General features: G+C 48.1%; 4 protein-coding genes across 7 annotated transcripts; all 4 read left to right on the top strand.

Annotated features, from left to right (window-relative positions):
• Positions 1-94: 94 nt before the first annotated feature.
• mrps12 (mitochondrial ribosomal protein S12) lies at positions 95-1,835 on the top strand. 2 transcript variants are annotated; one of them, XM_027275359.1, is made up of 4 exons: positions 95-241; positions 300-330; positions 1,140-1,190; positions 1,336-1,835. In XM_027275359.1, exons 1-4 carry the CDS (start codon positions 110-112, stop codon positions 1,716-1,718), a joined length of 597 nt encoding a protein of 198 aa, XP_027131160.1. In that variant the 5' UTR covers positions 95-109; the 3' UTR covers positions 1,719-1,835. The 2 variants fall into 2 exon arrangements, with proteins under 2 accessions (XP_027131160.1, XP_027131161.1); XM_027275360.1 differs by having other exon boundaries at positions 163-230; positions 266-330.
• Positions 1,836-3,101: 1,266 nt separating this feature from the next.
• On the top strand, positions 3,102-8,735 carry LOC104939988 (zinc finger protein 879). Of its 3 annotated transcripts, none has more exons than XM_019268430.2 (9): positions 3,102-3,303; positions 4,098-4,197; positions 4,286-4,998; positions 5,358-5,645; positions 5,780-5,894; positions 5,980-6,281; positions 6,366-6,437; positions 6,514-6,697; positions 7,651-8,735. In XM_019268430.2, exons 2-9 carry the CDS (start codon positions 4,146-4,148, stop codon positions 8,349-8,351), a joined length of 2,427 nt encoding a protein of 808 aa, XP_019123975.2. In that variant the 5' UTR covers positions 3,102-3,303; positions 4,098-4,145; the 3' UTR covers positions 8,352-8,735. The 3 variants fall into 3 exon arrangements, with proteins under 3 accessions (XP_019123975.2, XP_027131158.1, XP_010754844.3); XM_027275357.1 differs by lacking the exon at positions 3,102-3,303 and adding an exon at positions 3,312-3,609 and having other exon boundaries at positions 5,361-5,645; XM_010756542.3 differs by lacking the exon at positions 3,102-3,303 and adding an exon at positions 3,312-3,609.
• A 295-nt stretch (positions 8,736-9,030) lies between these two features.
• On the top strand, positions 9,031-21,185 carry LOC104936771 (semaphorin-4A-like). The gene is made up of 14 exons (XM_019268451.2): positions 9,031-9,232; positions 12,321-12,481; positions 12,686-12,748; positions 12,956-13,054; positions 13,183-13,276; positions 13,420-13,539; positions 14,305-14,429; positions 17,441-17,622; positions 18,066-18,204; positions 18,844-19,033; positions 19,119-19,234; positions 19,396-19,562; positions 19,641-19,711; positions 19,952-21,185. The coding sequence occupies exons 1-14, from the start codon at positions 9,148-9,150 to the stop codon at positions 20,713-20,715; spliced, it is 2,376 nt and encodes a 791-aa protein (XP_019123996.2). The 5' UTR covers positions 9,031-9,147; the 3' UTR covers positions 20,716-21,185.
• A 2,710-nt stretch (positions 21,186-23,895) lies between these two features.
• On the top strand, positions 23,896-26,087 carry LOC104936770 (membrane-spanning 4-domains subfamily A member 4A). Its single transcript, XM_027275346.1, has 7 exons — positions 23,896-23,965; positions 24,436-24,707; positions 24,849-24,950; positions 25,041-25,100; positions 25,210-25,395; positions 25,477-25,593; positions 25,692-26,087. The coding sequence occupies exons 2-7, from the start codon at positions 24,465-24,467 to the stop codon at positions 25,800-25,802; spliced, it is 819 nt and encodes a 272-aa protein (XP_027131147.1). The 5' UTR covers positions 23,896-23,965; positions 24,436-24,464; the 3' UTR covers positions 25,803-26,087.
• Positions 26,088-26,629: the final 542 nt, after the last annotated feature.

The raw sequence follows: 26,629 nt of genomic DNA, 5'->3' as shown, positions 1-26,629 counted from the left end.
CAGGTTCTTATTTCCAGGCAGGAACACACAGTTATAAATATGAGATGCTTTATTCTGAAAATAAAGGCACGCTGCACCTTTAAATACACGTCTTTTATTTTGGTAGGATATGAAAACCGGAAGCACACTTGTGCTGGCGGTATTACTTCCGGTGCACGTTAGTTCCTGCGCTCGGTTTGACTTCAGTTCAAAGAGGAACTTCAAAGTAAAAGAGCCGCTCGGAGCCTCACCTGTCCGCTCACCTGTCCGCTCACCTGTCCGGTCTCTGTCCGCTCACCTGTCCGGTCTCTGTCCGCTCTCCTGTCCGGTTCGTCCCGGATCCTCGAGCAGGTGTGTAGCGCCTCAGCATTAGCCTTTAGCATTAGCGGAGCTGACACGTGACCTGCATGCTGCTGTCAGGACATGACGTCACTCATTGTTACATTATGACGGGTGACCTTCAGCTGAGCACGTGACGTCATCACATTTATGACGTCACGTGCTCAGCTATGAGTTAAACAGTTTGATTCAAATCTGATCAGTGTGTGTTACTGTGTGTGTGCGCGTTACTGTGTGTGTGTGTATGTGTGTGTGCGTCTGTCTCTGTGTGTGTGTCTCTGTTAGTGTGTGTGTGTGTGTATGTTACTGTGTGCGTGTGTGTTACTGTGTGCGTGTGTGTTACTGTGTGCGTGTGTGTTACTGTGTGTGTGTGTGTGTGTGTGCGTTACTGTGTGTGTGTGTATGTGTGTGTGCGTCTGTCTCTGTGTGTGTGTTACTGTGTGTGTGCGCGTTACTGTGTGTGTGTGTGTGTCTGTCTCTGTGTGTGTGTCTCTGTGTGTGTGTGTGTGTGTGTGTGTGTGTGTATGTTACTGTGTGCGTGTGTGTTACTGTGTGTGTGTGTGTGTGTGCGTCTGTCTGTCTCTGTGTGTGTGTCTCTGTGTGTGTGTCTCTGTGTGTGTGTGTTACAGTGTGTGTTACAGTGTGTGTGTGTGTGTGCGCGTTACTGTGTGTGTGTGTGTGTGTGTGTGCGTCTGTCTCTGTGTGTGTGTCTCTGTGTGTGTGTCTCTGTGTGTGTGTGTTACTGTGTGTGTGTGTTACTGTGTGTGTGTGTGTGTGTCTCTGTGTGTGTGTGTGTCTTGATGATCTCCGGTGTCTTTCAGGAATGTCTTCGTTGTGGCGCCTGAGACCAGTGATGACATCACTGCTTCAAGGTGAGTTCACACACCTGAGGCTGCTCCAGGTGCATGCTGGGTACACAGCATGTAGTTTACCTGTGAGTGTCGTCGAGGTTACAGATTATTAATATCTAAATCTTCGTTTACGTTTCACCGTGTCCGTACTCGCCCCCCTCTGCAGTCTCCCAGCATGCTTCTGCCTGGACCGGTCCCGTCCTCTCCAGGACCATGGCCACTCTCAACCAGATGCACCGCATGGGGAAGCCCAAACCGCCTCCTCAGTCCGTCAGCGCCACGTTCGGCCGGCCCCAGCTGAAGGCCGTGGTCCTGAAGACCATGATCCGAAAGCCCAAGAAACCCAACTCCGCCAACAGGAAGTGCGCTCGACTGCGGCTGTCTAACGGGAAGGAGGTGGTGGCCTTCATCCCCGGGGAGGGACACAACCTGCAGGAGCACAACGTGGTGCTGGTGGAGGGCGGGAGGACGCAGGACCTGCCCGGGGTCAAACTCAAGGTGGTCCGAGGAAAGTATGACTGTGCCCATGTGGTGAAGAAGAAACAGTAGACTGTCACCTGTCACCTGTCACCTGTCACCTGTGTTTGTATGTTCTGTAATAAAACCTGATCTGATGATGTCATCACCACAAGAGTAAACAGTCTGTCCATGTGACACAAACAGGAAGTAGAGTTCTGTTTACTTCATCAAATAGGGACTTTGATTGGTGTTTACAGCAGCCAATAGCGAGCCAGTCTAACAGTGAACACGGCAACAGAACCTCTGAACCGGCAGTGTCCAGTCTAACAGTGAACACGGCGACAGAACCTCTGAACCAGCTGTGTCCAATCTAACAGTGAACACAGCAACAGAACCTCTGAACCGGCAGTGTCCAGTCTAACAGTGAACACAGCGACAGAACCTCTGAATATATATATACATATATACATATACACATATATACATATACACATGTACACATATATACATATACACATATACACATATACACATATACACATATATACATATACACATATACACATATATACACATATATACATATGCACATATATACATATACACATATATACATATACACATACACATATGCACATATGTACATATACACATATGCACATATATACATATACACATATGCACATATACACATATATACATATACACATATACACATATGCACATATATACATATACACATATATACATATGCACATATACACATATATGTGTATATGTGTATATGTCTATGCTCTGCTCCACCAGCCTCTTTGCTCTATTTCTTATTTAATAGATGATCTGTAATAAACCTTTAATAACTTTAATAAAACGTTAATAAACATTTAATAACGTCTTTAAAATAAACCTTTAACTTAAATAACGTTGATAAACCTTTAACTTTAATAACTTTAATAAACCTTTAATAACTTTAATAAAACTTTAATAACTTTAATAAAACGTTAATAAACCTTTAAAAACTTTAATAACGTTGATAAACCTTTAACTTTAATAACTTTAATAAAACTTTAATAACTTTAATAAACCTTTAATAATTTTAATAAAACGTTAATAAACCTTTAATAACTTTAATAAAACGTCAATAAACCTTTAATAACTTTAATAAAACGTCAATAAACCTTTAATAACTTTAATAAAACGTCAATAAACCTTTAATAACTTTAATAAAACGTTAATAAACCTTTAATAACTTTAATAAAACGTTAATAAACCTTTAATAACTTTAATAAAACGTTAATAAACATTTAATAACTTTAATAACGTTAATAAACCGTTAATACCTTTAATAAAACGTTAATAAACCTTTAATAACTTTAATAAAACGTTAATAAAACGTTAATAAACATTTAATAACTTTAATAAAACGTTAATAAACATTTAATAACTTTAATAAAACGTTAATAAAACGTTAATAAACATTTAATAAGTTGAGGACATTTCCCGCCACACCGCCGGCCAGCAGCGGCAGCACTGAGCGCGCGGTGCTGCTGCCTGAGCGAAGAAGACGCGTGCGCCATGTTGGAGTTACCGTGTGATTCGTGTGTTTGGAGACTTTATCTGCCGCTGACGTCAACGGAACCGGGTCTGGGCCGCGGAGCAGTTCGTGTTTGATCCGGTGGGTTCATCGTTTCAACATTTCTCCTGTAAACGACTTCATGCTGCGTTCAGCGGCGAAACAGACGCGACTTCCGCCGCAGCAGCGGCGCGGCGCGGCGCGGCAAATCTTCGCCGTGTGACGTCTGCAGCGGGGCTAGCAGCGGGGCTAGCAGCGGAGCTAGCAGCGGAGCTAGCAGCGGAGCTAGCAGCGGGGCTAGCAGCGCGTGAAGCCGCGTTACCGGCCCGTTAAGCCGCAGCAGTCGTCTGCTCCTCCCGAGGCGTGTTTGGACCTCCGTGCCGCCCCGGTTCTCTGTTTAAATGCAAGGTAACGGGCCGCTGCGTGTCGCTGTCGGTGTCGGTGAACGTTAACGGTTCCGTTTAGCGAGCTAGCTTCAGTGTTAGCATCAGTGCTTTAACGCGCTTCTCTTCGCTGATTGGTCGACACGTTAACGAACCTTAGGTTTATGGTTATTACGTCATTAACGGTTGACGTGACGCGGGAAGAGTCATTAAGAATAATTCAACATAAATAACCGTCAAACGTCAGCTGGAGTCGTAAAGACCTCAGACATACTCTTAAAGATGCTGTGTTGCCTAGCAACCACAGACCATAACAGACTGAGCTAACATGAGCTAACAGCAGCTAACAGACTGAGCTAACATGAGCTAACAGCAGCTACAGCTGTCAGCAGTTTACTTCACTGTCCATCATAAACTCTGTAGATCTCAGAGAGTTGAGGCGTCTCATCCACCTTCACCTCCAGCTGTGACGCGCGGTAACGTTGCTGACTGTGTTTCGTGTCTTTGTGTCAGACTCGTGGAGATGACCGTCCACCGTGAGAAGGAGCAGAGCACGAGGAGATGAATGGAGTGAAGGTGGAAGAAGAAGAAGGAGGAGAGGACGCCGTTGAAGGTGACTGAGCAGAGGACGTGCCAGGCTAGCTGTTTGCCTCTGTTTACAGTCTTTATGCTAAGCTAAGCTAACCTCTCTGTGTTTTCAGTGTGTTCTCCCACAGGAGAGGGGACTGTCCCCGACACACCGTCCACACCCGGAGAACCGGCACCAAAACCAAGCAGCCGTCAGTCCAAACGCCGGCACTGCTGTTCAGTATGCGGCAGGGAGTTCTGCCGTCCGTCCCGGCTGCTGGACCACATGGCCACGCACTCGGGCGACAAACCGCACAGCTGCTCCGTGTGCGGGAAACGCTTCACGAAGAAGATCAACGTGACGGTGCACCAGCGGGTTCACACCGGCGAGAAGCCGTACTCCTGTCCGGACTGCGGGCTCAGCTACGCCCAGCTGGGCTGCCTGCGGAGGCACCGGCTCCGACACGCCGCCGAGAAGCCGCACCGCTGCTCGGTGTGCGGCCGCGGCTTCATCCAGCGGCGGCATCTCGTGCAACATGAGCGGACGCACACCGGAGAGAGGCCCTTCTCCTGCCCGCTGTGCCCCAAACGCTTTGCCTCCAGGACGGGCCTCAGCGACCATCAGAAGACCCACGGAGGGCAGAACCTGTACTCCTGCTCCTTCTGTGAGAAGGTCTTCTCCACGCCGTCCTCCTTCAGGGATCACGTGAGGCTCCACACGGGGCAGAAGCCTCACCCCTGCTCGCTGTGCTGCAAGAGCTTCAACCGACCAGGCCTGCTGAGGAAACATCTGCAGAGACACGCCGCGGAGAAAGACGCAATCAAACCCAAAGCTGCAGCCAGCGAGGTCAGTGACAGCTGTACTCGAGTATTTACTCTGATTACATTACTTCTGATCATCCAGGTCCCCAGCAGCAGCTGATCTCACTGCCTAGTCCAGCAGCAGTCAGCCCAGCTCGGCGTCTGTCTTTCAGCCTTTTATTTCACCAAGCTCTCACCAACCACTAAAAGTCAGTCCCACATTTACTCTTGTCCGGCGGCTTCTTGCTCGCTCACTCTCTCCTTTTCTCTTCTTAGCTTCCTCCGTCAGCGTCCTCTTCACTCTCTGCTCCTCTGCCATCATGTCCATAGAAGCTGCTGTTAGTTTGTTAATGTTACGTCGTGGTTGTGATCAGAGTCTCTCTCTCATGCTCGTACAAACTTCAGCAGGAAACGCCTCATCGCTGCTTCCTGTGCCACAAAGACTTCTCCGCCGCTGAGAAGCTGCAGCAGCACCTGCAGCTCCACCAGGCCGTCCTGCAGTGCGACATCTGCGGCCGAGGCTTCACCCGAGCGTCCCGGCTGAGCGAACACGTGAGGTCTCACACCGGAGAGCGACCGTTCCAGTGCGACGTCTGCAAGAAACGCTTCTCCATGCAGAGAGTGTTCAGGAAGCACCAGGAGATCCACAGCAGGGAGGGCCGCCACGCCGCCACCGCCACACCACACGACAAGGTGACGTCACAGCAGACTGACCTTTAATTAACCAGCTCACTGAGCTACATCGATCGTTGTGATTGGAGCACAGAGCAGTAAGGGGCGGGGCTTGTGGGTCCCTCAGTTTAATGAAATATTCTTCTTCACTTCAGCTCACAGACGAGCCACTCAGTGACGACGACCTGAGCGGGCTGAAGGTGGAGAGTACGAACGAAGACGATGAAGAGGACGAGGACGAGGACGAGGACGCGGTGCATTCACTGACCGGTCAGAACTCCCAGCATGCATCAGAACGTATACATGCAAGGGCAAGAGCTGATCCTGAACTTGTTTCCCGTGTTGATGTTTGCAGACGGCGGTCCTGACGGCGTGCAGAAGCTCCACAGATGCTCCGTCTGTGGGAAGAGCTACCCGAGGCCGTCCCGCCTCAGAGAGCACTTTAAGGTCCACGCGACGGAGAAGCTGCACCGCTGCACGGTGTGCACGAAGGCGTTCAGCACCATCACCAACCTGAGAGCTCACGAGAAGATCCACATGGCCCACAAACCTCACCCCTGCAGCATCTGCTCCAAGAGCTTCCTGAGGCCCTGCCTGCTCCGCAAACACATGAGGATCCACATCAGGGACGGACTCATCACCGACCCCGCAGACCAGGTGAGACCTCAAACACCACACCCTCCAGTCAGTGTGGGTGGAGGCAGTCCATGCAAACTGACCAGGTGATGTGATGTGTTTCAGGAGTTCTGGTTAAACATGAAGACTGAAGATGAGGACGAGGAGGACGAGGAGGACGCAGGTCTGAATGAGCAGGTGTGTGCACTCTCCGGTCCAGTCTCGTGTGTCAGGTGTAGACCTGCTGATCAGCTGATCTGTCTGTCGTCTTCAGGACTCTGAAGACCTTTCAGCCTCCACCGAGTCCTTCCCCATCAAATTCATGTCTCTGCCTGGTAACCATGGTGACCAGGACGGCGTGCTGTTGACGGAGGACGGAGAGGAAAGGGAGGAAGGAGACGTCAGCGGTTTGATAAACTCTGACGGAGAAGAGGAGGACTGGAGGCCAGCGCTCAGCGGTAAGTCGAACTACGTCAGTCATTAGTGAGGTGGATCATTCAGCCTCCGAGCAGCAGAAATGTTTCTGATGAGTAAAGAGCTGCAGCCAGAGCTGCCACAAACCACGCCCACAAACCACGCCCTCACAGGCCACGCCCACAGACCACGCCTTCACAAACCACGCCCGCAGATCACGCCTCCACAGGCCACGCCCACATACCACGCCCACACAGACTACGCCCACAGATCACACACCCCCACAAGCCGTGCCCACAGACCACGCCCACAAACCACGCCCTCACAGGCCACGCCCACAAACCACGCCCACACAGACCACGCCCTCACATACCCCGTCCACAAAAAATAGAAAGTAATATAATTAAAAGGGTCATATAGCTCTGCAGATCTATATACAAGTATATTTATTTAAGTGACTAATGTATGTGCACAAGTTTATTTACAATAATAATAATTAGTAGGTATTTAAATTAAAACAGGTTAGAGCTCCATTGTTACAGAGCGTGGCTACATCAGACGCCATAAATGAACTCTAAGGTGACAACAGACATAATAATAATAATAATAATAATAATGTATTTATTAAAATGAAATCACATATTTTGAATTAAGTATATGTACTGAGTGTTTTTAGAGACGCTCTTTCTGCAAAAGAAACATTACGTTAGACGCCAACGTCTTCCTGAAGTGTAAACATAATATCAATGTGTCTGAACCGCCATCGTCTCGTCTTGCAACACGCAGGCGTGGTGTGGCTTACATGGGCGTGGCTTACATGGGCGTGGCTTACATGGGCGTGGCCAGTGTAGGCTGGGTTTACGTGGGCGTGGCTCGTGGGGGCGTTGTTTACATGGGCGTGGCCAGTGTAGGCGGGGTTTACGTGGGCGTGGCTCGTGGGGGCGGGGTTTACGTGGGCGTGGCTGCTGTTGGGTATTATTGCTTTGTCCTCTGACAGAACAAGATGGCCGCCCAGAGGTGCAGGCAGGTGGCAGCGGCGGGAAAAGGAAGCACAGCTGTCCCGTCTGCAGCCGAGACTGCTTCAAGGCGTCGGCGCTGCAGAAGCACCTGAGGATCCACTCGGGCGAGCGTCCGTTTCAGTGCCCCACCTGCAGGAAGAGCTTCACCCAGCAGGTCCACATGACGGAGCACCAGAGGATCCACACTGGGGAGAAGCCCTACACCTGCACCGACTGCGGCAAGAGCTTCACCTTCTCCAGCGCCCTGCGCCGCCACCAGCGCCTGCACACGGACGCCCGGCCGTACGAGTGCGCCGTCTGCCAGAAGACCTTCAAACAGCAGAGCTCGCTCAAGAGCCACCAGCTGACGCACTCCGGCGTCCGCTACCAGTGCCCTCTGTGCAGCAAGAGCTTCAGCCGCGCCCTGGAGCTCACCTACCACGTGGACGTGCACTCCGACACCCGGCCGTACTTCTGCAACATCTGCAAGAAGAACCTGAGCGGAGCACGGATCTTCCGCAACCACATGAAGAAACACGAGGCGTCAAACTCACCGCTGCTGCGAGCAACACCGGAGGACGCGGAGGCCGTCTCAGAGGACGCGGAGGCCGTCTCAGTCCCAGAGGACGCGGAGGCCGTCTCAGTCTCAGAGGACGCGGAGGCCGTCCCAGAGGACGCGGAGGCCGTCTCAGAGGACTGATGCTGGAGCCAAGATGTGTGGACTACAAACTGCCCGGCAACCCGTGATGTCATGTGATGTTTTTATTCATACAGAGACTTCAGTCAGATGATTGTGTGTGTGACTGCTCGTCAGGTCGACCCGTTAACCCAAAGACCCGTTCTGCTGCTGAGTGTGTGTGTGTGTGTCTGTGTGTGTGTGTGTGTGTGTGTCTGTGTGTGTGTGTCTGTGTGTGTGTGTGTGTGTGTGAGGTAGAAATCACTGGAAGTCTTCACGTTCCAATAAAGACTGTCTGAAACTGGACTCAGTCTCTGAGACTGTCACAGTTTTCTAAACTATTATTATGTTATTAATTAAAATGTAAATTTATAATTTATGTAAAACAAATAAAAACATTAAATGATCTGTTCCTGGTCCAATCAGATCTTTGATTTGTAATTCATTGATGAGGTCATCAGCTCGAGCTGCCCTGTGATTGGACACAAACGCTCTGACATCACAAACTTCCTCCTCGTGACTCAACACCTCTGATGAACTTTCAGAGGAAGACTGACGGAAACCATCAGACACCTCCTGCTGCTCCTCCTCCTGCTCTTTCTCCTCCCCCTCCTCCTCCTCCTGCTCTTCCTCCTCCTCCTCCTGCTCTTCCTCCTCCTCTTGCTGCTCTTCCTCCTCCTCCTGCTCCTCCTCCTCCTGCCCCCCCCCCCAGACAGTAAAGAGGAAGCTGTGGTGAATCTTCTTGAGTGTTTCTTCACAGTCGCAGTCAGTCGGCGCTGACAGTCGGAGGGAAACATCTCCATCCTCCTCCTCCTCCATCATGGCTCCATCAGTGGTCTTTCTCCTCCTCGGCCTCCTGGGCTCGGCCAGCTCGCTGCCTCCTCCACGGATCTCCTTCCTCCTCAGTAAGTCCTCAAACTTCTTGCTGATCAGTGACTCCTTTCAGATTCAGGGCGTGTTGGCTGCAGGATGAGCGGCGATGATGAACTCAGAAAATAACTCGGTTTAAGTCAGACTGATGAATGATGCTTTGTTTCATGAATCCTCATCGTGTGTGAACATGGTTCCTCTGCAGACAGTGTTGACATGTGTCGGTCACGTGTCGGTCACGTGTTCAGCTCAGGATCATGATGAAATCACAAACTTCTGTTCAGTCTGTTAGCTTAGCATAAAGACTGGAAACAGAGGGAAACGTTAGCCTGAAGCTCAGGTTCCTGTGGACAAACGAGCTCACGGACAGGAAGTGGAAATAATTTTAAAACAAGTTATTCATGGTGGAACATGTGACCTCATCATGAAGATCAATGCACTTATTGATCGGCCGTCAAACTTCAAACTGACTTGACAAACTCATTGGTGCCACACACTTCCTGTAAAATTAAATATTATGGTTTCCGCGTTGGTTACCTCATCAACTCATCACACTAGAGTACTCAGATACTCATTTACTTCAGTAAAAGTAGTGACAGTGTCAAAATACTTAAGGAAAAGTCCTACAATCAACTTGTATAAAGCAAAAGTACTCAAGTATAAGTACAAAAGTACTCAAGTATAAGTACAAAAGTACTCTTTATGATATTATTGGATTATAATTGACTCGGACATGTAGTGCAGTCTGTTGTTATAAAGTGACGTACGAGTTTTACTTTGGTTAGTACAGGTTTGTCGAGCTGAAGGAAGTGTGAACATTCGTCACTCTCTTTGGACGTTTGTGGTTGATGTTGATGGTAAAGTGTCAGCGCTGCCACTCAGTGTTACCATGGTGACAGACGAACACTCACGACTGTGGTGAGGCTGGTATCGAGAAGTGAGTCTGCTCTGCTTCAACATGAAGCGGGCAGCAGAGCAGTTCACGGACACGACATTACAATACTCGAGTTTCAATTCTGATACAGAACTGATTCGTTGTTCAAGACTTTACTTTGTGACGGAGGTCTGAAGGCCGAATCTGGACCAGATGGTAAGTCTGGACCTCTTCAACACATAACTACAGCAAAGGTGAAGAACTACCAGAGACTGAAAAGGACCAAAACAAAGGTTCAAAACATCTAACGGATTCAAAAAGATTCAAAAAGTTTCAAAAAGATTCAAAAAAATCAAAAAGTTTCAAAAAAATCAAAAAGATTAAAAAAGATTAAAAAAAAATCAAAAAGATTCAAAAAGTTTCAAAAAGATTCAAAAAGTTTCAGAAAGATTCAAAAAGTTTCAAACATTCTCTGAGCATGATCAGAGTTTAAAGAGTTTAAAGAGTTCAAAGACAGAAACTGATGCCTCGGATCTTTCTGAAGACTTTCACTCATTATTTCTGATTCCAGTCTACATTTATTGTTCCCATGTTAGATCCTATAGCAAATGTTGATTTTTAAAATATTCCAACATGTTGTGTAGCACACTGTATATAGTTTGTCATTTACTATGTGAGGAAATTGAATACAGTCGTCCCTCGCTATAACGCGGTTCACTTTTCGCGGACTCGCTGTTTCGTGGATTTTTTTGTGTGTAATTTTGCTGCTTTTTTTTTACAGTGTACTGTACAGTATGACCGTGCATTGTGTTCTGCGTCCTGATTAAGGGAGTACTGTACAGAATGCGTGTAAAAAGGTGTATAAAGTGTGTGGTTAGGGGTTTTACGGCCTTAAAACATGGATAATAATTGTTAAACTTTCTTCGCGGATTTTGTTTATTGTGGGTTATTTTTAGAACGTATCCCCCGCGATAAACGAGGGAACACTGTATATTTTACTACAAAACACTTTTTTGTTGAGAAGAAAATCCCCAAAGTTTGAAAGGTTGCAGCTCTGCCAATGTTTCCCAGCGTTTTATGATTTGTGATGACCTGCTATGCCGATGATGCCCAGCTCTATCTGTCTGACTGTGTCAGCACAGACCTCAGAGATATCATAAAATGGGATGGGATGCCACCTTAAAACTGAAACTTTAAATTTATAGAGGGCTCGACGTCTCTGATTTCCAAACCTAGTCAGAGAACAACAGTCAGTCCCTGTCAGTCGGTCTCAGGTGTTCTGGTGTTTCTGGATGTTCATTCTCTCTACATTCTGAACTTCATCTGTAAATGAACTGAAGTGCTCCTGAGCCCATGTAGTAATATCCTTAAGACAGCCATGTGGGTTTTTTCCTTTCATACCCGATCATGATATTACCACCTATTACCACCTATTACCAATCAAAATGTACTTGAAATAATGAGTAAATATTTACAAAAAAAGGTTGTTTTAGGTTTTAAACAGCATCGTAACTGTTTTGATTGTTAAATGACAAACAGAAGTAGAAATGTCGTTTGGTTAAAAGTGTCTTTGGGTTGCGACCACTTAAACTAAAGTCTTATTTTCAGCCTTGCGCATTGTGAGATCAAAAATAAACAGCGTTTGCTGCACGTGTTGTTTCTTGAAAGTCGTCTGTGATGCTCTTCATGCAGATCACATACTGACAGTAAAAGTTTCTCTGTAGCTCTGAACCACATCCTCTCCAAACCTGAACCCACACCCGCCTCAGAAACAGGAAGTGGTGCTGTCTCTGGTCAGCTGACTCGAGAGGCAGACGATGTGCTGTCGATGTCGCCATCGCTCACTGCTCGGTCTGGTTAGGAACCAGATCTGTGTTTAATCTCTGTCGATGTTAAGTTACATGTTCGAAAAACTACATTAACAACCCCGTGCAACAAGGTGAAGCTGAAGGCTCGTCAGACCAAACTGATTTTAAGTTCTAGTTCAACGTGACTTTTTCTTTCGTGCTGAAGTGGTTTGGTCGGATCTTCTGGACACGCCTGAGGAGGCCAACGTTGTGTTTGAAGTTCCCCATGGCGCAATCATTGGACCTCTTCTATTTTAACATTTACATGTTTCCATTAGGCCACATTTTACAAAACAATGACATCAACTATGCAGACGACACCCAACACATGAAAGCCTGGAGGTCTGAACTCCAAACCCGGGACCTTCTCGAAGTCACCCTTCCTCTCGTGTTTGTGTCCAGACTCTGCAGACAGACCTCTGGTCCTCTTCAGCCTCCCCAACGTCCACAACACCACCACGCTGCTGCTTAGCAACGACGGCTCCACCCTGTATGTAGGAGCACGGGACGCCCTCCTCTCATTGGACGTCAGTCAGAGTGATGTCATCAACCTGAAGAAGAAGGTGAGTCTGTTTACGTCAGTTTTACAGATAGGGACTAAAATCCCATGAATTATACTGAAAACACTTTGTGTCAGTGTTGGACAGACACCGGAGGACAAATGGACAGGTTTGACCTCATGAGGCCTTAATGATTAATAGATGAGTTAATGAAGTTATCTGTCTGTCTGTCTGTCTGTCTGTCTGTCTGTCTGTCTGTCTGTCCAGGTGGATTGGCGTCCATCTGAAGAAGAAATGACGAGCTGCAGTGATAAAGGGAAAGACGCAGAGGTAATAACGAACACGCCACGTTGTGAATCAGACACAAGCGTATTTTCAGACCGGCGGTCTGACCTCAGCTGTTCAGAAATACTCGTGTGAACAAAGACATGAAACTCTCACTGTCACACCTCCACAACAAATGAGGATAACATTAGTGATTGTTCTCTGCATGACCTCTCCACTGTTCACGTACGTAACCATTCTGTGTGTCTGCAGGTCGACTGTCCAAACTTCGTTCGTGTTTTGCAGCCTTTAAACTCGACCCATCTGTACGCCTGTGGCAGCTACGCCTACAGCCCCCATGATGCCTACATCGTAAGTCAGCAGAGTCTGATCCACGTCTTCTTAACGTGATTAAAACATTAAAACTGACAGAAGAAGTCATGAAAGATCTTCTTCTTCTTCTTCTTCTTCTTCTTCTTCTTCTTCTTCTTCTCCGTCAGGACACTGAGAGCTTCTCCATGATCAACCAGCGTGATGGAGCTAAAGGTCGCTGTCCGTTCAGCCCCTTCCAGAGGAACACCGCCCTCACCGTCGGTCAGTCAGTGGTTCAGCCTCTGAGGGTCACGACCCAACGTTCCAAACTCAATATCTAGACTCATTTCTATAAAACCAAGCAGCAGAGTCACTTTGAGTCTTTGCTATGTCGGTCACACGTCTGTCTGTCTTCAAATACACAGACGGTGAACTCTTCACCGCGACCACGTCCGACTTCAGAGGAGCAAAACCGCAGATTTCTCGACACTTCAGCAGAGGACGGTCCGACGTCAGCCAGGACGTGTCGGTCAGTTTACTGGAGGGTGAGTGACAGAAAATGTATCGAAGATTAAAAAAGAGAGGTTTTAGACAGTCTGCGGGGACGTCACAGAGACTACGTCCAGGTTTTAGACAGTCTGCGGGGACGTCACAGAGACTACGTCCAGGTTTTAGAAGACAGTCGCGGGGACGTCCCAGAGACTACGTCCAGGTTTTGACAGTCTGCGGGACTTCCAGAGACTACGTCCAGGTTTTAGACAGTCTGGCGGGGACGTCTCACGAGACTACCCAGGTTTTAGACAGTCTGCGGGGACGTCCCAGAGCACGTAGGTTTAGACAGTCTGGGGGACGTCACAGAGACTACGTCTAGGTTTTTAGACAGTCTGCGGGGACGTCTCAGAGACTACGTCCAGGTTTTAGACAGTCTGCGGGGACGTCACGAGACTACGTCAGGTTTTAGACAGTCGGCGGGACGTCACGGAGACACGTCTAGGTTTTAGACAGTCTGCTGGTGACGGCTCTAGGCTACGTCCAGGTTTTAGACAGTCGGGGGGGACGTCACAGAGAACCGACGTCCGGTTTTGACAGTCTGCGGGACGTCACGGAGACTACGTCCAGGTTTTAGACAGTCTGCGGGACGTCTCAGAGACTAGGTCTGGCTTTGGCACAACACGTTTGGTTGGTCGTGAAACCTCTTCACACTTCATGAATCTCGTCTCTTGTCAAATCTCGACCTGTGAAAGCTGCCAGCGTCTTTTCAACATGGCAGTGCAGCTCAGCTTCCGTCTGTCTCACTTCCTGTGTTTCAGAGCCTCATTCGTCAGCTCGGCGTTGGACCCGTCAGACAGGAAGCTCTACTTTTCTTTTAGCGAGGTTGGGAAAGAGTTCATTCGTAGACCAGCTGCTAATCTCCCGCGTGGCTCAAGTCTGCAAGGTAAAGACAGCACAGACAGCACAGACAGCAACAGACAGTACAGACGTACAGAAGCACAGACAAGTAACAGAGCAGTACAGACAGCACAGACAGCACAGACAGTACAGACAGACAGAGAGCACAGACACACAGACAGTACAGACAGCACAGAGATCACAGACAGGACAGACTAGAAGACAGAGAAGCACAGAAGCACAGACAGTAAACAGACAGCACAGGAGGACACAGACAGTACAGACGTAACAGAGAGCACAGACAGCACAGACAGTAACAGACAGCACAGAGAGCAACAGACAGTAACAGACAGCACAGAGAGCACAGACAGCACAGACATACAACAGCACACAGAGAGCACAGACGTACAACCACAGAGATCACAGACAGCACAGACAGACAGACGCAACAGACAGTAAAAGAGAGGCACAGACAGCACAGACATCACAAGAGCACAGACAGTACAGAGACAGCACATACAGTACAGGACAGCACAGACATACGAGAGCACACAGACAGCACAGACAGACAGACAGCACAGACAGCACAGACATCACAGAGAGAACAGACAGCACAGACAGTAACAGACAGTACAGACAGACAAACAGCACAAGAGGTACAGACAGTACAGACGACAAACACAGACAGAACGACAGAGAGTACAGACGGTAAACAACAGAAAACAGTACAGAATACACCATCAGAGCACAGACAGCACACAGAGAGCACAAAGCACAGACAGTACAGACAGCACAGACGACACGAGAGCACAGAGAGCACAGACAAGGACAGACACACACAGCACAGACAGTACAGACAAGCAGCACAGAGCACAGACAGCACAGACAGCACGAGACAGACAGACAGCCAGACAGGACAGACAGCACAGAAGCACAGACAAAACAGACAGTACAGACAGTACAGACAGTACAGACAGCACAGACAGGTACAGAGAGCACAGACACACAGAGAGCACAGACAGTACAGACAGCACAGACAGTACAGACACGTACAGACAGCAGCAGACACACAGAAGCACAGAGACAGACAGACAGACAGACACAGAGACAGCACAGAGAGCACAGAACATCAACAGACAGCACAGAGAGCACACAGACAGCACAGACAGTACAGAGAGTACAGACAGCAACAGCAGTACAACAGAGTACAACAGCACAGACGCACAGACAGCACAGACAGACAGATAGCACAAGACAGCACAGACAGCACAGAGCAGCACAGAACAGCGACAGAGAGCACAGACGGTACAGACCCCAGCACAGACAGTACAGACAAGACACAGAGAGCACAGACAGCACAGAGACAGTACAGAGAGTACAGACAGCACAGACAGACAGAGCACACAGACAGCACAGACACAGTACAGCACAGACAGAAGTACAGACAGCACAGACAGCAAAACGACAGACCGAGACCCAGACAGCCAGACACAGCAGACAGACCAGAGAGTAACAAACAGCACAACATACCAAAGACGTACAGAGACACACAGACAGCACAGACCAGAGAGCAGAAGACAGTACAGACAGTACAGACAGCACAGACAGAGCACAGACAGCACAGACAGTAACAGAGAGACACAGACAAGCACAGACAGAAACAGACAGCACAGACAGCAACAGAACGTACAGAGAGCAAACAGACGAGTACAGAAGAACGACAGCACAGACACCATACAGAAGCAGAGAGCACAGACAGCACAGACAGCACAGTACAAGCACAGACGTACGAGAGCCAGACAGACAGAGACAGTACAGAGTACATGCACAGACTCACAGACGACACAGAGAGCAAAGACAACACACAGCACAGACAGCACAGACAAGCAGACAGCACAGACAGACAGCAAGACGCACAGACACAACAGACAGCACACAGACAGACAATACAGAAGAACAGACAACGACAGACAGTACAGCACAGACAGTACAGAAGCACAGGACAGCACAAGAGCACAACAGACAGAGACACGACAGTCAGACAGCCAGTACGGTAAAAAGAAGAGCACAGACAGGACAGAGAGCACAACCAACAAAACAAAGAGAACCAGACCCACAGCACAGACACAGTACAGACAGTCACAGACAGCACAGACAGTCACAGAGACAGAGTACAGAGATGTACAGACAGCACAGAGAGTACAGACAGACAGACAGGTACAGCAGCAGACAGCACAGACAGCACAGACACAAGAGACAGCACAGTACACAGCACAGACAGCACAGACAGCACAGACAGAGCAGACAGACAGCAGCAGAGACAACAAGACAGAGTACAGAGAGCACAAGACACAGCACAGAGAGCACAGACAGTACAGACAGCACAGAGAGCACAGACAGGCACAGACAAGAGACACAGACAGACAGACAGACAAGACAGCACAGACAGCACAGACAGTACAGACAGACAGACAGATAGAGACAGCACAGCACAGCACGACAGACAACAGAAGTACAGAGAGTACAGACAGTACAGACAGACAGAAAGACAGAACAGATACAGACAGCAAGCAGACAGCAGACACAACAGACAGCACAGAGAGCACAGAACAGACGACAGTAAGAGACTACAGAGAGCACAGAACAGTACAGAGAGTACACGAGAGCATCAAGACAGTACAGAGAGTACAGGACAGTACAGACAGCACAACGCACAGACAGCACAGACATAACAGACATACAGAGCAGTACAGACAGACAAGAAGTACAGACAGCACAGAGAGCCAGAAGACGAGTTACAGACATACAGAGACGTACAGAGAGATACAGACAGCAAAGAGAGCAGACAGTACAGACAGTACAGACAGCACAGATAGTACAGACAGCACAGAGTACAGAGAGTACAGAGAGTACAGAGAGTACAGACAGCACAGACAGCACAGACAGCACAGACAGCACAGAGAGTACAGACAGCACAGAGAGTACAGACAGTACAGACAGTACAGACAGCACAGACAGCACAGACAGTTTCATAATGTTTGTCTCTCTGTGTCACAGGACGACATGGGAGGACAAAGGACTCTGCAGAAGAAGTGGACGTCCTTCGCCAAAGCGCCTCTGCTCTGTCGCTCTGCCAAACAGCTTCCCTTCAATGTTCTCCAGGATGTGTTCACCCTCCAGCCACTAGAGGGCAGCATGGACTCAGACACACTGTTCTACGGCGTCTTCACCTCTCAGTGGTAGGAACACAAACACCTCGAAGACGCGACCGGTTCACCCAAAACACGTCATCAGGTTCACGTGTAGAAGGTCTGATAGGACAGACAGGTCGAGGAAGAACGCCGAGCCTCAAGACAACTCAACATAAAGTCAGAACCAGAAACACATTTTATCCATTAAGTTAGCAGAGCGCTAAACAGGAAGTTAGTTAAAGAGCTGACGCCAACTCCCTCTACTGGTGAGTGGAGGAATTTATAAAAACATGTTAGACTCAAGCAGCAACACAGGAAGTGCCACAACCTGCAGTTCCTCTAACGTCCACTTGAGGCTGGCTCCAGAAGTGAGTCAGTGTCCATAAGTCCCCATGTTCAAATGTCTTACGACTCTGTCCAGGTTTACGACGCAGTAAGTAAACTCCTCTCAGTAATAACAGGATTATCTTGTCCCGTCCGGTCCGGTCCAGGTCTTTGGGTCCAGAATCTGCCGTGTGCGTCTTCAGACTGCAGGACATGAGGACGGCGTTTGCCGGGCGCTACCGCACCTTCGACACGCAGACGCACCAGTGGAGCCCGATGCTGGACAAACGCTCGTACCTGGGAAAGGTGGGACGGTCAAACACGATACACTGACTTGCACTTCGTCCAGTTTCAGAGAGAGCCAATCTCTGACATAGACAACATCTTAAAAAAAACAGGAAGTAAACTGAACTCTACTTCCTGTTTCATGGAGACTTTAAGACTCGACATACTGCGACCTTGTTTCACATCAACACATCACAGACTACAAATCAGATAAAGTGAAGTGTGAGAAACTGTGAAACAGAGACGAGGCGTCCCTCAGGGTTTGATTCTCGGCACACTGTAGTTTTTAGTTTTATTCACTGTTCCTCGTACTCGGCATTCACATGGTCGACAAGATGAGGATGCTCACGGTCATTTGGGCTTTTTGATACCACCTACCGTTTGGCATTAGTGTCCACTAGTTGGAGGGGCTTCATTTAGAGATTTTCTGTGTCTCTCAGCAGTCACTCACACACAGACAGAGCACAGCTGCAGTTAATTGCTCTGACCTGCAGCTGACCCTGGTTGCTCGGCAACCTCAAGCTGCCTTTGACTGACTTTAAGTCTCTGTGCTGCAGCAGTGTCAGTAATAATGTCTGTCAGACACACTCTACATTTATTTACACAGTTTACAGTTGAACTATCTCATTAAATGAAATGAAACTGTGTGACTCCTCACAGTGTGGACTGGACAACGTGTCAGATTCAGTTCTAGCGGAGGTGAAGAAGAGTTTTCTGACCAGTAACAGCATCAAACCGGACGGACTCGGCCCGATTGTCGTCTCCTCGGAGCACAGATACAGTCGTGTGGCCGTGATGAGGACTCAGGCTGCCAACAACAAACACTACACTGTCCTGTTCCTCCTCACAGGTGAGGCATCGCTCAAGATAACACACCTGAAAATCTGATTGTGCAGCTTCTGTTACAAACTGTTCATCATCATCTCATCTCTCAGAGTCTGGGTTCATCCACAAAGTGGTTTTGTTTGACGGGGGCGCTCAGGTCGTCGAGGAGATTCAGGTCTTCACGCAGCCTCAGCTGGTCAAAAGCGTTGTCCTGTCCACCTCCAAGGTACAGCTCACACCTTCAGACGCAAAGTCAAACAATCGCAAAGACACGTTTCAGCCGTTACCATAGTAACTACCCGGTTTCCTCCTCCCTGTTCCGTGCCCCGACCTTCTGATGATACTAAAAATGTTATCAGATATATCACAGTGTTTCTGGTCCTGCAGGGAGTCCTGTACGTGGGCACGTCGGAGGGCATCACCGCCGTGCCTGTCGCCAGGTGCTCCATCTACAGAAGCTGCAGTCAGTGTGTTCTGGCCAGAGATCCTCTGTGTGGATGGAGCCGGACCACGAGGGCCTGCACCGGTCTGCAGGAGGGCGATCATGACGACATGTAATTATTAAAATGATTAAAAGTCTCTAATCTGTCATCCCTGAGTAACGACTGACAGGCTGTGGGTTTCCTCCTCAGGGCTCAGGACCTGGAACACGCCAACGTGGAAGAGCAATGTCAGGGACAAACCGAGCCCGGGCGGGACAGAGGTAACATCATGACCCAAACCCATGCTAACAACATCCTGATGTTTAGGTGTAATGTTTACAAAGTGCAGCAAAGGCTGATGGGATTGCGTGTAGTTCTATTTGGTCATAAAATGTTGGACACATTAAAATGTTGAGCTGAGGAACCTCACGCTGCAAAAGACAGCTCATTAGGGTTCATCATCTGGGGAGCATGAATGTAGCGTTACTTCTCACCTGTCCTTCAAATGTTGTGTCCGACAGAGATCAGCGTTCATCTGAACGAAGCTGTGCAGCTTCCGTGTCTGAAACCTTCAAACGTGGCCACGCTGAGCTGGACCTCCCCTCGAATCAAGGACCACACGGAGAAACTCTTCATCCAATCAGCTGACGGTGTTTTGAGCTTCTTTGCCACCGCCGACACTTTCGGGACGTACCACTGCGAGGCAGAAGAAGGCGGGTATAAGGAAGTGATCGTGAGCTACGACGTCCGACAAGTTGCTCCACCGCGGGCCATGAGCCCGATTCCAGACACCGAATCACATCCACCAATCGGCAGAGACGAGTCCTACGAGGACATCGTAACTAATGCGTCGGAGAGGTCTACGACACGAGCTTCAGCAGAGCCAGAGGGCATCATAACGAGCAAAGCTGGTGATTTCACAACCTTTGTAAAAGAAGTCGACCCCGATAAAGATTCTACATTGAAAACCGACTCTGAAGACGAAAAGGCAGACGCCCCGACGTCGATACACGACGTCCAGTTCAGGAAGGAGCAGCCCGATGACCTTCAGACCCTGACGAAGGAGAAAAGCTATCACACTGAGCTGGTGGTCGTCTCGCTCCTGCTGACGACCTGCATCTGCATCCTGATATTCGGAGGGCTCCACATGTGGCGCCACAGGAAGCTGGGCCTCAAAACCAATGTTCTGGAGAGTCCGGGGGACGACAGCAGAATCAATCAGTCCATGGAAAGCGTTCCCTCCCTGAGCAGCCCAGAGGACCCTGAGCTGAAGGTGGTGGAATAACAATCAGGACCACGGACCTCGCTCTGACAGAAAAGAAATGACTTGACACTCGACTCGTTACAGGAAGTTAAAGACTCGTGACTCGATGACTCGTCTGTGTTCATTTGATATTTTAGTTTAAATATTTAAATGTAGCGTTAGCCGTTTAGTGAGCGCACCCTGGGAATGACTTCAGTCAACCTGATGATCTGTGAATCCAAATGAACAAAATAAAGTTATTTCAGTTTCATTAATTATCATACAAACGGGTTAAATAAAGTGGCTAATAATGTAGTTATTCTACTCGACATGACGCAACCTGTCCAACAGAAAATGACTTGAGACTTGTGAGACATGTTATTGACCTCCAGAAAATAAATATAAATCATCTGTACAGCTCTTTAGACTGTCTAAAACCTGGACGTAGTCTCTGTGACGTCCCCGCAGACTGTCTAAAACCTGGACGTAGTCTCTGAGACGTCCCCGCAGACTGTCTAAAACCTGGACGTAGTCTCTGAGACGTCCCCGCAGACTGTCTAAAACCTGGACGTAGTCTCTGTGACGTCCCCGCAGACTGTCTAAAACCTGGACGTAGTCTCTGTGACGTCCCCGCAGACTGTCTAAAACCTGGACGTAGTCTCCGTGACGTCCCCACAGACTGTCTAAAACCTGGACGTAGTCTCCGTGACGTCCCCACAGACTGTCTAAAACCTGGACGTAGTCTCTGTGACGTCCCCGCAGACTGTCTAAAACCTGGACGTAGTCTCCGTGACGTCCCCACAGACTGTCTAAAACCTAAATTCACCCTCAGTACAGTTGTCATGAACGGGGAAATTAGCTACAGAGACCAAAACTGTTTTTTGTACCAGGCTGTAAACATGTTTATTTCTGCTGTGAAGTTGGACATTTGGACATGGGGACTTATGGAGACTGACTCACTTCTGGAGCCAGCCTCAGGTGGACGTTAGAGGAGCTGCAGTTTGGATATTGATCATTGATTAAGATTCAGAGACATTAAAGGTTTAATATAAATGAATCAAGTGTTTTTTTTATTGTCACTCAGGGGAAATGGTTTTATTTGAAGAAAAGTTTGAATGTGTTTAAAATCAGGGATTATGTCACATGAATGTTGAATCTTCTGTTGTTCTTTTGTTATCGATCACTCTGTGTGAATGAATGTAAACCTGCTGTGAATGTATGGAGGGCTGGGACCTGATCTGTGATCAGTGTATCAGGACATATCAGTAACACGGACTCAGTACAAACAGTTTGACATGTTTGTATTTTTAATAAGTTAATTATGAAGATTTTTCTTCTGTTTAATTCTCACCTCAAAGGAAAATGTGAACGTTTAATATTTATTGTTTTGAATGTTTAGAATCAGATTTACTCTTTATATATTCATATATATATAAATGTATATCATCATGTGTCAGTGTCCCGGCCCTACATGTAATTGTAATTACTTATTTTAATGATGTTTAATTGTTCAGATCCTTTAATGAACTTTGTGTTGTTGTTTTTTACCTGCACAGATTTAAACGTTTTTCTCTCATTTCATTTTTTTATTTTTCCTGATGACAAACAAAATGTTTCTCATTTCAGACCAAATAAATGTGATAAAACAAACAAAACTAATTGTTTTAATGTCCATGAACGAACCATGTTTCACAGAAGATGCAGGTTCGAGTACCATCGTGATGTCTGAACACAGCGACAGAACCTCTGAACCGGCAGTGTCCGGTCTAACAGTGAACACATCGACAGAACCTCAGAACCGGCAGTGTCCAGTCTAACAGTGAACACATCGACAGAACCTCTGAACCGGCAGTGTCCAGTCTAACAGTGAACACAGCGACAGAACCTCTGAACCGGCAGCGGTCCAGTCCTAACAGTGAACACAGCAACAGAACCTCTGAACCGCAGTGTCCAGTCTAACAGTGAACAAGCAACAGAACCCTGAACCGGCAGTGTCAGTCTAACAGTGAACACAGCGACAGAACCTTGAACCGGCAGTGTCCGTCTAACAGTGAACACAGCGACAGAACCTCTGAACAGCAGTGTCCAGTCTAACAGTGAACACAGCGACAGAACCTCTGAACCAGCAGTGTCCAGTCTAACAGTGAACACACAGCAGAACCTCTGAACCGGCAGTGTCCAGTCTAAACAGTGAACACAGCGCAGAACTCTGAACCGGCAGTGTCCAGTCTAACAGTGAACACAGCAACAGAACCTCTGAACCGGCAGTGTCCAGTCTAACAGTGAACACAGCACAGAACCTCTGAACCAGCAGTGTCCAGTCTAACAGTGAACACAGCGACAGAACCTCTGAACCAGCAGTGTCCAGTCTAACAGTGAACACAGCAGCCTATCAAGGTGCTTGTCCATCATAAAGTGTAAATCACAGAGAGTTGAAGCAGTCCGGGATATCAGAGGGAAAAGCAGCAAATATATTGTGAATAAAATCTGATCCAGTTTGAATAAAGTTCTGAAGTTCTGGTTCTGGACAGTGAAGTTCTTTTCTGCTGTTGGTGAGAGCTATGAGGCAGTGAGCAGACATCGACCATTTGTCTTCATAAAATATATATATGTATATATATATATATATATATATATCATATATATATATATATATATATATATTATTAGAAGTATTTGTTGCATCCAGCTTATTCTCTTCACAACTTTTTCCTAAATCCAGAATTCCAAACAAACTAAAATTCTGTCTCAGATTTCTCAAGTTTTTTCTTTCTTTGAGTTTGAGTTTGTGACCTCTGACCTCAGGTGTCAGGTGTACTGTCTCTTTAACGATTACACGAACTTCAAATGTCGTTGGTGGATTCCGGGAACAGCGCAGGTTGCCTTTACGGGTCATCGGAGTTATTAAACCCGGAAAAGAACTGGCCAAAGGAAGAGGCGTCCTGGAAACACTGACACGCTTACATACCGTTTATTGACTTGAGCTTGACGAAACATTCTCTCTGTTAAATCTAATCGTTGAATGATATATTATCTTAGTTTATTGCCATTCTGTAACTGCGTCATGTTTTTGTGCGTCGTTTGGGGTGGGTGTACAGTTTCCGAGTTTGCGCTGAGTCCCTGAAGGCAGCAGACTCGAACCTGCGCCGTGTTTCGGGCGTTCACTGACTGCCGGACACAACGCTTTCCGCTCTCTGCGCGTGAAAACGGAAAACAAAGTGAGTAAAACTTTCCTGACGTCAGCAAACGTCACGTTCGTTATAAAACACCTTGAGAGGAAATCAATCAGCTGGTATGATCCATACGTCATTGATTATGTCTGTATACTATGTGTCTATGTGTACTGCGCCAGACAGGTCTATTGTTGTTGTTGTTGTCTGTTTGCTGTCTGTCTGTCTGTCTGTGACTGCCTGTCTGTCTGTCTGTAGTCTGTGCTGTTCTGTCTGTCTGTCTGTACTGTCTGTCTGTACTCTGCTGTCTGTCTGTCTGTATGTCTGTCTGTCTGCTGTCTGTACTGTTCTGTCTGTATGTACTGTCTGTCTGTTACTGCTGTCTGTCTGTCTGTCTGTAACTGTCTGTCTGTCTGTCTGTCTGTGCCTGTCTGTCTGTCTGTCTGTACCTGTCTGTCTGTACTTGTCTGTCTGTCTGTCTGTACTTGTCTGTCTGTCTGTATATATATATATATATAAATAAAAAATAAAAAATAAAATATTTTTAACCTTAATAATTTGATTCTAATAATTGAGTCTGTATTTTTCCCAGAGTTCCTTGCTCCCGCTCTGACCTCCGTCATGACCTCCATCACAAAGATCGGTGGCGTGATGATCGTCACTCAGGTCATTCCTCAGGATCAATCCTCCATCCAGCTCCAATCAGCTGCTGCCCCCCCACTGGCTCCGCCCACAGCACCAGAGGCCCCTCCCATGGGCACATACGCCCCTCCCCCACCCATCAAGACTCCGCCCGTCGTTCCCGCCACCAAGATGGACGACGTAACGGCGGCCTTCCTGCAAGGACAGCCGCACGGCCTCGGGGTGAGACGGTCACATGACTTTATGATTCAACACAGGAAGTGAGGTCATGAAGTCTGATTGACACGGAGGTTTCTGATTGGTTGAGTGAAGGAGAAGCTTTAAATCAGCTGATCCTGTCGATGATGTCACTGTTTGTCTCAGGTGGTTCAGATCATCATCGGCGTGCTCGCCGTCCTCTTCAGTCTGACCGCCATCTTCTCGCCAACCCTGATGCTGCACGCTCCGCTCTGCCTGGCCGTCACTGTACGTACTCTGTACTCACCACAAAGTAATAGATTACTCCTTAGTACCTGTGACATCACAGAGTACTCACCTGTCTCTGCTCTCCTTCAGTTCATCGTCTCCGGCTCCATGGCGCTGGTGGCGGCGGCAAAGCAGACTACAGTCCCACTGGTGAGCAAACGAGACCGGAAACCAGTGACCAGGGTTCTGGTTCTGGTTCAGGTCTGAGTGTGTTCTGGTCTGAGTGTGTCTTCAGGTCTGAGTGTTTGTTCTGGTCCAGGTTCTGGCGTCTCTGGTCTGGAACATGATCAGCGCCGTGGTCGGCCTGGTGGGTGTGGCCTATGTCAGCTGGCTGCTGGCGGGCCGCCGCCCCTCTGAGCGGTTCTGTGAAACCAAAACCACGAGCGGGTCGGTGCTGCCGGATGAAGAGAAGATGACATGTGCCGGACGCCTGTGGATGTTGGATGTGAGTTCTGACTGAGCCCGTGGTCCTGGTGGTCCAGGTGCATTATGGGACAGAGGTTGACCCGTGTTCTGGATGTTTCAGGTGTCCGTGTACGGACCTCTCGGCCTCCTCCTGGTTCTGCTCGTCCTGCAGGTCTGTGTGGCCGTCACCGTCTGCGTGTTCTCCGGGAAAGCCTTCAGACGCCGCGCCCCCATCATGGTGAGACGGGTCACGGGGTCACGGGTCACGGGTCACAGGTCGGTGTCAGCTTGTCACTGACATGATGATGAGTTTTTGGTCTGACCTTTGACCTTCAGGTGGAGGTCGGTGATGACAGCCGTCTGCTGTGCCCTGCAGCGTCGCCATACGACAGCGACGACGCCCTGTTGGACGCCAGCGTGGAGGCCACGCCTCCAAACTCACCGTGAGAGGGGAGGACCACAGTACTGCAGTAATACTGCAGTATTACTAACATTATTATTATTAATACTGCAGTAATACTGCAGTATTAATAATAATAATAATGATAGTAATAATACCACTAGAATCTGTAATCACCTTTCCAACAGTCTGTCGCTTTCTCTGCTATTCATCAGCTGTCTTTGTTGCACTGCATTCTGGGTAATGTAGTGTTGTTTTTTTAATTTGGAGCCGTCAGCCAATGAGAGGGCAGAGTGAGGTACGATGTTATGTTAATGCTGAATTCATCAGGAGACACTAAAAGTAAAGAACTGACCCGGTTTTGGTTTTGACCCGAGCGAGCGACGCCGGACTCAACGATTAGCTTCGACCCAACAGGCCAGATGTGCTGTGATTGGCTCAGCAGTCTCTAAGACTGAGTGTTCTGATTGGTTGAGATAAGAGCTCTAACAGCTGATGGACGAATCAAATGCTTTAAAACACTTAGCGCCCGTCAGAACACACAAACCCAGAAGCACTCAGAACCGGACCTTCCAGAACCCCCAAGAGTGTGAATGTGTGGTGGTCCGACTGATGGAAACACGTTGACTGCTGAGCCTGTGTGTGTGTGTGTGTGAGTGAGTGTGTGTGTGTGTGTGTGTGAGTATGTGTGTGTGTGTGAGTGAGTGTGTGTGTGAGTGAGTGTGTGTGTGTGAGTGTGTGTGTGTGTGTGTGTGAGTGAGTGTGTGTCTGTGTGTGTGTGTGTGTGTGTGTGTGTGTGTGTGACACTGGTCAGATGTTTTGCAGTTTTTGTTGTTTCTCAAACTTTTCTGTCGTTTGTTCAATAAAATGATTT

The sequence above is a fragment of the Larimichthys crocea genome, unplaced genomic scaffold (genome assembly GCF_000972845.2).
Source record: "Larimichthys crocea isolate SSNF unplaced genomic scaffold, L_crocea_2.0 scaffold100, whole genome shotgun sequence".
Lineage (NCBI taxonomy): Eukaryota > Metazoa > Chordata > Actinopteri > Sciaenidae > Larimichthys > Larimichthys crocea.
The sequence above is the reverse complement of the archived record's forward strand: the minus strand, read 5'-3'. Positions and strand labels throughout refer to the sequence as shown.